General features: G+C 36.2%; 1 protein-coding gene across 2 annotated transcripts in view; it reads right to left on the reverse strand.

Annotated features, from left to right (window-relative positions):
• NUP155 (nucleoporin 155kDa) overlaps positions 1-12108 on the reverse strand; it is a 71241-nt gene that overhangs the window by 51366 nt on the left and 7767 nt on the right. For both annotated transcript variants that reach the window (XM_006876933.1, XM_006876932.1), the window contains exons 4-9: positions 10014-10084; positions 7024-7116; positions 5647-5813; positions 2041-2146; positions 507-580; positions 133-224 (exon numbers count right to left, since the gene is read on the reverse strand). In XM_006876933.1, the coding sequence (XP_006876995.1) occupies positions 133-224; positions 507-580; positions 2041-2146; positions 5647-5813; positions 7024-7116; positions 10014-10084 (603 nt within the window). The remainder of the gene's footprint in view (positions 1-132; positions 225-506; positions 581-2040; positions 2147-5646; positions 5814-7023; positions 7117-10013; positions 10085-12108) is intronic.

The raw sequence follows: 12108 nt of genomic DNA on the forward strand, positions 1-12108 counted from the left end.
CAAGATAACATCTTTGCTTTTTAATATTTTTAAATGATCTTTTATTTAGAGTATATACTGCATGTAAACAGCATATAAATAGTTGAATTGCCTGCCAATGAAATAAATATCTGATGAGGAGTTACTTATTACCTAGCAATGTTTCCAGCAGCAGAGACAATAGAATTCTGTGAAACGGAAGCAACTCTGCTCATTCCTTGTCCATCGTAGCCCAAATCATAAACCTGTGAATGAACAATTAAACTCACTTAAACACACCTGTATATACCGCATACATTTTATTAAACTATTTTCTCATTTTAGGGATTCTTTTAATCTTGATACTTCATACATGTATAGAAATGCTGACACTGCAAATCTTATAACCAGAGGCTCCATGAGATAGTTTAGGATGCTTTTAAAAACCACAGGAAAAAAAAAAAATCTATGAACGATTGAATCTTCTTCCTTAAAAACAAGGATTTATCTGTCTGCCACTTAAATGCTAGCATAATATTAATACTTACCTGTATTACACCTTTCTCAGATCGTGTATATAAAATATTTCTAGAATTATCGATTGCAATTTGAACAATAGGATCTAAAAGTAATAAAGAAAAAAAGAGTTAACGAAACAAATCTTGGAACTACTTATAACAAATTTTAAGTTTTGAATAAGAATGTTGCTTTCAGGGGCTTTACTCTTGTTTTGAGGATAAGCATTAAAATATTTGCTTAAGAAGCAGGCCAGATAACATTTAGTCAAATGTCATGTGAAAAAAACATGTCAAATACAATGCCTGGGTTAAGAGCATCACAAATCAGCTATTCTCATCTATAAAAGAGTTTTAAGTCACATCAAAAATAAGTTTTAGAATATTCATTCATTTAACAAATATTTACTATATACTAAGAGCACAGAGATTAATTATAATCTGGCTCTTTCCTTCAACAAGTTTCCAGATGTGAAGAGAAGTAACAAAAAATAAGTCATATTAAGGATAATTTTAGGTACATAACCTATTTGCTAAGACATTTAAAAAGATTAATTCAATTGCCTAAATCTATCAGTTAATTAAAAAATCAGATATATTCATTTTACTAAGAAATGTGTTATCAGCCAAGAAAACACATACAGTTGATTCTCATTACGCATAGTTCTGAGTGCTTAACTGATCGCATAACATTCAGCCTGACGAATGAATTAGCAACTACTGAACCACTGCATTAGCTTAAATACAGGGTCAGGGTTCCTGTGCGTCTGCGTTGAACATCTTCATCAACTAAGTACACATAATCTTGCTTTATGCATGTTTGTTTAAAGGCACACTATTTCCTATATATTCTTGGTTCCTTAACACTGAACACTCGGTAAACAGCACTCTAACTCTTGCCTGGAGAAAGCCTATATGTACAGCACACATATTTCTCCATGACACATAATCACGGTCTTCTTGGGCTTAGGAACACTACACAGCACTGCAGCTCTATGCTTGTGCATTTACTTCAAACAAGCAAAACTATCAACAAAGAGCACAAAAATGAGAAAAATGTAGCACTAAACAGTCTGAGAAAAGGATACTTCTTTGAGTGTGAGAGCTAAAACAAGCCAGAGCATCAACTTATTTAACCAGAGCTGGAATGTGCACACTGGGAACTCTAAATTTTCCACAACTTTGTGCATGCCCACAAATGACCATGAAAGCACTACAAGCATTGATTTTTGGCATTAAAAATGGAATTTTAGCAATAGGTGGATTTATGAATATAGAATCCAGGAATAATGAGGATCAACTTTCACGTCCAATGCTCTCTCATACATACATGTTTTTAAGTATGCACAGATGTCTTCGACACATTTCCTGATGTTAAATATACAATAACTAAGTACCTTGAAAAAAAATATATCTCTTGATGTTACAGAATTCCTTCACTTTTACAATATCTTATGAATATAAAACAAAAGCTACCGAATATGGCAAACTGCTTCAATTATACATGAGAATTTCTAAAGAAAATGTTATGTCACCATTAACTTAAAATTTGGTTTTGTTTTCTTACCATCTTCTGAAAATGTGAACTGTAGCAAGGAAGGAACAAGGAAGGAAAGTGCACTCTTTGAGTGGTTTATTTTCCTGCATCTTTGGCTAAACCAACCTGCTTCTGCCTTAAAAGAAAAAGATTAACAGAAATAAGAAGACGTACCTCTCTCATATCAACTACCATACGAAGAGGCTTCAAAAAGATCTTGGATAAATGAAATATAAAGATAATGGAAATTTTCCTTTAACTTTTTAAAGCCTCTTTATATATTCATGCTTATAAGGATTTTCAATTTTTCACAAAATGCCAATGATTATAAATAAAGCAAGATCTACAGCTGACTTGTGTTACTAAAAATAGCAAACGTATTCAGTCATAATGAAATAAATGCTGATGAAATCAGGTATGCCTATCCCAACAACCTAGAAAGTACTGCAAATAAACACATATGAGGGGGACTTTAGAAACTTGTGGAAAAGTAAAATAGTAAGATAATGGATTTTTCCCATTAATTTTTTCAAGTCCCTTCGTATTTTAATTAATTTCAAATTTCCATTTTAAAATCCATTCATCATGATAAATGGAGAAAAGATTGAAGCTATCAAAGACTATTTTGCTTGGATTCACAATCAACATTCATGGAAATAGCAGTCAAGAAATCAAATGACATACTGCAATAGACAAATCTGTTGTAAAAGATCTCTTTAAAGTGTTCAAGTGCAAAGATGTCATTTTGAAGACTAAGGTATTATCAATCACCTCATATGCAGGTGAAAGTTGGGCAAGAATAAGGAAGACTAGAAGAACTGATGCATTTGAATGAAGGTGTCGTCAAAGAATACTAAAAGCACTGTGAACTCTCAGAAGAACAAACAAACCTGTCTTGGAAGAAACACAGCCTCCTTAGAAGAGAGGATGGTGAGACTTTGTCTCTTAATACTTTGGCCATGTTGTCAGGAGGGACCAGTTTCTAGAGAAGGACATCAGCTAGGGTCAGTGAAAAAGACAAAGACCACCAAGGAGATGGATTGATATGGTAGCAGCAACCATAGGCTCAAACATAAATTACAAGTATGGTGCATGACTGGGCAGGGTTTAAAGCTGTTACGCACAGGGTTGCTAAGAGTCAGAGCCAACTCAACAGCACCTAACAACAATATTTTAAAGCAGTAAAGAGTCCTGATGTGGTGTTTTGGGATAAGCACTGGATTGATAACCACAGGGTTGGTGGATAAAACCCACCAGCCACTCCTCAGAAACCTACAACAGAAGAGGTGGGAAACATCTGGCCCTTGGGCCTTTTTATTGTTGTTGTTAAGCGCCATCGAACTGCTCTGACTCATAGTGACCCTATACAGGGTTTCTGAGGAGCAATTGCTGGGTTTGAACAAGTGACCTCATGATTCAAACCAACCCTGTGGTCCAGTACTTATCCTACAGCACCACACTAGGATTCTGCAGAAAGCCCACAAAATCTTTGGGCTGGCACTGGCAAGGCAATGGTCGTTCCAGTCGTCACATCATAGCAGGCTCATTTTTAAGTTGATCATTTTGTATGGCTCATGAATGATGTTATAAACTATGCAGATGGCCCTTGGTAAAAAAAGTTTCCCCACCCCTGCTCTACAGGGTCGCTATGAATGGGAACCGACTTGATGGCATTTAACATCAACAAGAAGGAAAACAGTAAGTGCCAGAGACACTTTCAGCACAGGCTGAAAGTATTGTCTGTTTCCACTTAACCAGACACTGCCGCAGTAGGACCCAGCATCACCAGAGTCTACAGTCTTCTTCTCAGTGACTAAGTTCTTCCAAATCTGTAGCAAAACCATTTTTAGTAGTAAACAAAGCCAAGGGAAACTGGGAAAGGAAGAGGTACAGTGTAATATAACGACAAATCCTAGGTCTTCCACTAATGAGTTATGTGACTGAGAATTATTGTTGTCACTGTCAGTTCTGATGTATGCAGAGAAGGGATCCACAGAGTTTGCAAAGCCTCAAACCTTTCTAAAGCAGATCATAGGCCTGTCTTCCAAAGGGAGTCTGGGTGGATTCAAACCACCAAGCTTTTGACTAGTACTAACTATAGCTCAATTTTCTAATTTTTACCTTATAAAAAGACAACAAAAGAAGAAGAAAAATAAATAAATAAACTGATCAAACAACAGTCAATTTGGAGTATAAAAAAATACCAAAAACAATGAATATATGAAATCTATGCTATTGTTTATGAAATATAAAGATAATGGAAATCTATTGTTTAGCATAGATTTCATATATTCATTTTTTTTTTTTTTTGGCATTTTTGTGTGTGTGGCACTGTGGGTCAATGCGCCCAACTGCAAAGCCATTTGAACTGAAAGGTTCAAGCTTACCAGCTGCTCCTCGAAAACCCTATCCAAGACCACTATGGGTCGGAACCGACTCAATGGCACTTAACAACAACATGCCACTTGAACTGCAAGGTCAGCAGTTCAAGCTCACAAGCTGCTCCTCGGAAACCCTATACAGGGTCACTATGGGTCAGAACTGACTCGACGGCACTTCACAACAACTACTCTAGAAAACATCTATACATTTTACAAGGAGGCCTGTAAAAAAAATTCATTGCAGCATTATTTAAATATAAGGCAAGACTGAAAACAACCTGTAAGTTCATCAAGAGTGTAAGTGTTAAGTACACCAGATATATCCACAGGATGTACAACTATGCAGCAATTATAAGAGAATGCAAACCTGGAATCCTGATGTGCTGCTGAAGGATAGGCAATGGGCAGCTAACTGCAAGGTCGACAGTTCAAACCCACAAGCAATCCCTGTAAACCCTATATAGGGTTGCTATGAGTCAGAACTGATTTGACGGCACTTAACAACAACAACACATATCTACCAGATACTGAAAAAGACTTCAGATTATTTTATTAAGAGTAAAGCAAGTTGTGGAGTCCTGGTGTGGCACTGTGGGCTAATGCATCAGACTACAAAGGCATTTGAACTGCAAGGTCAGTGGTTCAAGCTCACCAGCTGCTCCTTGGAAATCCTACACAGGGTCACTATGGGTCGGAATTGACTCTACAGCACTTAACAACAACAAAGCAAGTTGTGAAACAAAAATGATATCATCCAAGTAAAATGAATTTGTATGCTATGTAAACACACATAAATACGTATTTGTAAATATATTTGTATATAAAGATATATACAAAACTGGTAAGATAATGGCTTTTACCTCTAGGGAGAGGATTGAGTTTTGTGGGCATGATGTAATCATGGAAGACTAAACTTCAGCTGCATGTCTGAATATTTTCCATTAAGCATATATTCATATCCACCCAAACCATAATAAAGTATTTTAAAGAAACAAACATATTAATGTGCTTATGCAATGAGAAACTAACAAAAGCCTATATATCCCCGTTGTGGAGTCATGGTGTAGCACTGTAGGATAATGCAGTGGTCCACAAGGTCAGTTTGAACTGCAAGGTGGGCAGTCCAAACACACCAGTCACTCCTCAGAAACCCTATAGAGGGTCGCTATGAGTCGGAACCGACTCGACAGCACTTAACAACAATAATCCCTATTCTATCAAGCAAGAGGAAAAAAACCATAAATGTCAGACTTACTTGGTAGGCTACTTCATATAAACAGCCATCCTTTCCAGCCAAGAAAATTCTGCCATTATCGGTGGAAGTTATTGTTAAAAGGTAGGTATTATCAGTGGGAAGAGAATATAAAGGATCTGGAAGCAACTGCATTCCTCCAGACATACTGTCATTAAGAACTCCAGGACCTATTTCATTTTTAAAGCAAGAAAAAAGGAATCAGTCTATCACTTTTTTAAAGTTTAAAGCAATTTCAGTCATGGTGTGGTGCTCTAGAATAAGCACTGGTCATTTGAATAGCAGGACTGGCAGTTCAAACTCACCAGCCACTCCTCTGAAACTCTATACAGGGTCACTATGAGTTGGAACCAACTCAGCGGCAGTCAACAACAACAACTTAATTCTTACCTACGTATTCAAAAGCTTTTACAACATACATTTCTAAAATTATTATAGAAAGTCTTAGATATAAATAATTGGATAGTCTGAGTTATAAAATGCACACATAAAAACCCAAAAAAAAACCCAAATCCACTGCCATGGAGCTGATCCAGACTCACAGGGACTCTATAGGACAGAGTGGGACTGCCTCATAGGGTTTTCTAGTCTGTAAATCTTTATGGAAGCAGTCTGACACATCTTTCTCCCACTAACTAGGCTGCTGGGTTTGAACCACAGACCTTTCCATTAAGCTAAGGGCTTAAACCACTTCCCCACCAGAACTGCTTACACACACAACATAGTAAAACATCAAAAAAAAAACTAACCCAAATGATTACCTTTTGGAAAAAAGCCTGAGGACATACAAGTAATGAGTAACTGAAATTGAACACTATTTCACCCAAACATATAATCAGAATACAAAAGAAACCACTGTCCATTTTGTATATGTAATAAATTAAGAGCATCTTATTTTACAGATAAAAAAGATAGCAAATTACATTTCAGTGCTCCTATGTTAAAATTATCATTAGAAAAATTAAAAACAAAGAAATATATCACATTATTAAGAAGCTCACTAGCACCAATTATTTCTCTTCTACTACCCTGGTATTCTGGTATTCTCTTCTATTACTCTGGTAGTGTAGTGGTAACAAATCAGGCTGTTAACCTCAGGGTCAGCAGTTGGAAACTACCAGCTGTTCCATGGGAGAAAGAGGAGGCTTTCTGCTCCTGTAAAGATTTATAGCCTCGGAAACCCTGTACAGGGTCGCTGTGAGTCTGAACCGACTCCACAGCACATAACAACAACAACCTCTAGGTAAAAGATTGAGTTTTGTGTGCATGATGCCTGGAAATTCAACTTTGTGAAACAGATGTGTTTTAAGTTATAATAATGCACTGGCCAACTTATTTTAATTAAAAAGGGAAAACAAACAAAAATGTGGGTTGTCATACCTGTCTGTAGATTAGCATAGCTGAGTCCAAGAATCACTATATCCACAGGAGTTGCTAAAACTAAGAGGTGTCGTACATGAGGCTGAAAGATACCTAAAATCAAGTAAATACGGGTAGGAATTATTTTCAGAAAAACATCCAGTAATTAAGTATTAACTGAATATTGTTTTACCATTAAAATGAACTGCTGATATTACATAGTACAGGCAAATCCAAGTAATTTTGATAGACACTTAAAAATATCCCCCCAAAAATTAAAACTATCTGTGATCACTGAAATAAGTAAATAGTACTAAAAAAAAATCTTAAGAAATAATCACTTCAGTACAGAATACTATTTAGAATCAGTGTTAAAATATAAAAGCATTAAGCATTATTAAAAGTAAATAAGCAATATCCATATAAATGGAGAAAAGACTGAAGTTGCCAAAGACTTCATTTTGCTCAGATCAACCATTAACACTCATGGAAGCAGTAGCCAAATCAAATGATGTATTACACTGGGCAAATCTGCTGCACAAGAACCCTTTAAAGTGTTCAAGAGCAAAGATGTCAGTTTGAGGACTAAGGTGCACGTGACCCAAGTCATGGTATTTTCAACTACCTCATATGCATGTGAATGCTGGACAGTGAATAAGGAAGACTAGAAGAATTTATGTATTTGAGTTCTGGTGTTGGAGAATATTGAAAGTACCATGGACTGCCAGGAAAACAAACAGATCTGTGTTGGAAGAAGTGCAGCCAGAGTGCTCCTTGGAAGCCAGGATGGCCCAACTTTGTGTCTCATAGTTTGGACATATTATCATGAAGGACCAGTGCCTGGAGAAGGATATCATGTTTAGTAAAATGGACTGTAGGAGTAAGAAAGGGAGACCCCAACGAGACGGACTGGCACAGTGGTGGCAGCAAAGGGCTCAGGAGTAGCAACAACTGTGAGGTTGGCCCAGGACTGGGCAGTGTTTCCTTCTGTTGTGCATACGGTTGCTATGAGTAAGTACCAACTCAATGGCACCTAACAATCACAACGAAGAGATTGGTGCAGGACCTGGCAGAGTTCCGTTCTGTTGTGCTTAAGGTCGCTATGAATCGGTACTGACTCCATAGTGCCCAGCAACAAGATATAGATAGATTTAATTTTAGAAATAAGGCACAGGAAACAAAATTTAGGCATATAATTAATTATCTATTGGGGTAAATATTAGGACCTGGATATAATCTAGAGGTAAATTTATACATATATGTTCATATTCCAGAGAAAAATGAATTTATTCTCCAAATCAGTTTTTTTTTTTTCTTTTCTTTTTTTGCTATTCAAAACAAGGAGCTCTGGTAGCATACTGGTTATGAATCGGGCTGCTAACTTCAGGGTCAGCTGTTCGAAACTACCAGCTGTTCCATGGGAGAAAGTGAGGCTTTCTGTTCTTGTAAAGATTTACAGCCTCGGAAACCCTGTACAGGATCGCTATGAGTCAGAACTGACTTCACGGCATATAACAACAACAACAACATTCAAAATCAGACAAATACAAAAGAAATTTCCTTCTAAATTTGAGTATTTAAAAAATTATGTTAATTTATGCCAAGATACTGATGCATTTTTGAAAGAATGACATGGCATGAGATGCTATGTACAACTATTACTGCCATCCTGCAATGACAGTCAAATACAGTGTCTCGCTAAGAATCTGAGTGGCATTGTAGGAAAAAGCACTAGACTGCTAACAATAGTTCAAACCCACCAGCTGCTTCTCAGAAACTGTATGCAGGGTCACTGAAAGTTGGAATCAACTGGACAGCACTAAATAATAACAATGAGAAGAACACATGGGAATATGCCTTTTCACTGATTATGGACATCACCTTAGTGTGTGTACATCTGGCCACTTAAGGTTGCTGCCAGACACTGATAATACAACAAAGCTTCGATCCTCATTAAGCTTTACTTTCATATATAAATGTCAAAGGGCACAAAAGCCACATCTTTTCTGTTGCTGTTCAAAATCAATAAAGCTAAAAGTGCATAACTTTTACTTTAATGACCTCAAAATAAATAATTCTTCAAAATAAACTGATTTAAAATCTTTACAAATATTTATTTTCCCCTAACAAAAGTCTTACCTGAAGTATTTTCTCTATGCTATGTGCAAAAGAAGTCACTTTTTATTATAAAATTTAGCAAGGCTATTATTATCTTAAAAACTGGGTATAGAATTGGACTACAAAAAAAAAACAACAATGCAGAGATGAAAATGTTTTTACAACAAATTCAGTAATCGGTGAAATACTACAATGAAATCAAACACTTTCAGTAAATAAAAAAGTAGCAAAAAGTAGGCCAGATAAAAATGCAAGAAATATAGTTTAACATCTTTAAGGGAAGACCCACTTATACCATTACAGTGAATTGTTGTTAAGTGTTGTGGAGTTGGTTCTGATTCAGAGTGACCCCTGTATAGGGTTTCCTAGGAGAGGAACTGTTGACCTTATGGTTAGCAGTCCATTACTTACTTTTCAGTGGACTCCGGTCTAGAGCAGGCTGTACCTGATTAAACTGGTCTGGCGTGACCATGTTAAATATTGCTAATGATTTGTGGCTCTTTAGGACTGACTGGCCCACAAGGTCAGTTTGAACTTCAAGATTGGCAATTCAAACTACCGCCTGCACCTGGAAAACCCTATACGGGGTCACAGTGAGTCAGAACAGACTCAATAGCACTTAACAATTAGAATTCAGAACAAAAACTCATTAGAAATTGCAACTACTGAATGTGGTATCATGAAGGAAGTCGGAGAGGTGTTGCTATATGGTGGAGACTGCAATCAATGAGATGAAACAAAATGTGTTTCAATGAGTTGTTAAATGGATAACTGATCTGTTCTATAAACCTTCATCCAATTCACAATAAAAAGTTCTTTCATTCAGTTCTAAAACATTTGGAGTCTATGTACATCCAAAAACATAATCACATCCTTATATTTTTATTTCTTACCAGCTTTTGGTTTCACAAGTCCCACAGCAAGAATAGTTTCACTAAGTCCATCAAAATAGGCAAGGTCTCCTCTGTCAAAAGTTGAACATAATAAAAACTGAAGTTTATCTCATAATATTCTTTATATCAAGAATTTAGAAGATAAATAGAATAGAAAACCAGCAAACAAAAATTCCTTCTTGAGACTTAGGAACATAAGAGCCCATAAGGCTGACTATGCTGCTCCTCTCCCTGACCAGGCTGTAAACCCCAAGAATGAGGTAACGGCAATCTACCTACCAGTGGGGAGGGAATTTGTGAGCACGGAGCACAAGCTCACAGGGAAAGTCTAAGGCTAAGAGTAGAACACGAACATTAAGACTTGCTAGGCACTCGCAGAAGAGAGGCATGTCCCCTTCTAAAGGTAAATACTACTTAGTGCAAGCTTGTTGCTGTTAAGTGCTGTGAAGTTGGTTCTGACTTATAGCGGCCCTGTATAGGGGTGCCAGGGAGCAACTGACCATGTGGCTAGCAATTCAGTGCTTAACCAAGACTCCAAGTTCTACTACCCTATAAATTATACCCAAAGTTCAACAAAAAATCATGAAACACAAAAAAGCAAGGCAAAAAAAACCCAAATTCACTGTCAAGAGACAAGATAATCAACAGGACCCAAATGAACTGCTAGAATTATCAGGCAGGGAAAAAAATATATATGAATAATAGAACAAAGAAAAGATGGACAACATGTATGAACAAATCAGGAATTTCAACAGAGATGGAAATGTTAGAAATAAACAGTGTAATAACAGAAACAAAGAATATCTTGGAAAGATTTATCAGTGGATTTGACATAGTCAAGGAAAGTATCAGTAAACCTGAAATTAGTCCTAATATATACAAAACAAGGTGCCCAAATTAAATTAGAAAGGTAGGGGAAAAAAGGGTGAAAAAGAAATGTGGACATCAACCTAAGAAACGCGTAAGTAAAAAGGGTTACGCAAGCAGGAAGACTTAAATGACAAATTATACACACCAGATTGCCCCATTTCTCCATACCTGCCATTATATATAAGCCCCTTTGATACTGGAACAGACCCCAAACTGAGCAATGGGAAATTCAGAGTTAAACAATGAATTTTACAACATTTTTACTATCCAGATAGAATTAGGACTCAAAATAGAAAGTTAATTGAATAATTGAAACCAAATCTAATTGAAGTTTCTGCAGAGTTGAATTTGTGGATTAAAGACGTGTGTGATGTGATATTTTCATTAAGCACATTCTTCAAACACTTTCTATGGTGAATACTGAATAAAGCTGGACTGTTTGTTCCATGTGGATAATCACATTTTACTCATTTAGCATTGTTCCTACCATAGGAACATTGTTCCTGACACATACATAACAGGCTCAAACAATATTTGTTAAATGAATGAATACGCAGTTAATGAAAATATGATAAATTTCATTGAAGTAAAAACCTTTTAATTTTTTTCACTTAAAAAAAACTTTTTTTAAAGAAAATTATTCTCATTGGATCCATTCTGTAATTAGTTTGCATTGGGTTTTCTGGAATACATATGCCTAAATAAAAAGTTTTCACGCTTCAGTCAAAAAATGAGTATGTATGGCAATACAACAAACTGGGTCAAGGATATAAATACTCCAGGGACATGATGTATAATCACAAATATGTTGTTGTGAAGTGTCGCTGAGTCAGTTCTAACACACAGCGACCCTATAGAGGGTTTCTGAGGAGTGGCTGGTGAGCCACTGACCTTGTGGTTCACACTGACTTTGCAGTCCACCTCATTAACCTACAGTGCCATGCTAGGATTGCTATTATAAATATAGTATTTTAATCATAAAAATTCCTATGAAAACTTCTAATGAAAATATCAGCAAATGAAAATTGTTTCATTTAAGCTACAAGTTCTCAGTATCAATTTTGATTCATGTTTTAAGAATTATATTAATTACTTAGGGGCAAGAGTAACATCTTAACTGCAGGCCTTCTACTGATATGCTACATCTCATTGAGGTAAGCAAAATGTAGCTCTAAACAGATAAGATGGAGATCATCAAGTCAACATACTTTATATAAGCAAGAGT

Source organism: Chrysochloris asiatica, unplaced genomic scaffold (assembly GCF_000296735.1).
Source record: "Chrysochloris asiatica unplaced genomic scaffold, ChrAsi1.0 scaffold00430, whole genome shotgun sequence".
NCBI lineage: Eukaryota > Metazoa > Chordata > Mammalia > Afrosoricida > Chrysochloridae > Chrysochloris > Chrysochloris asiatica.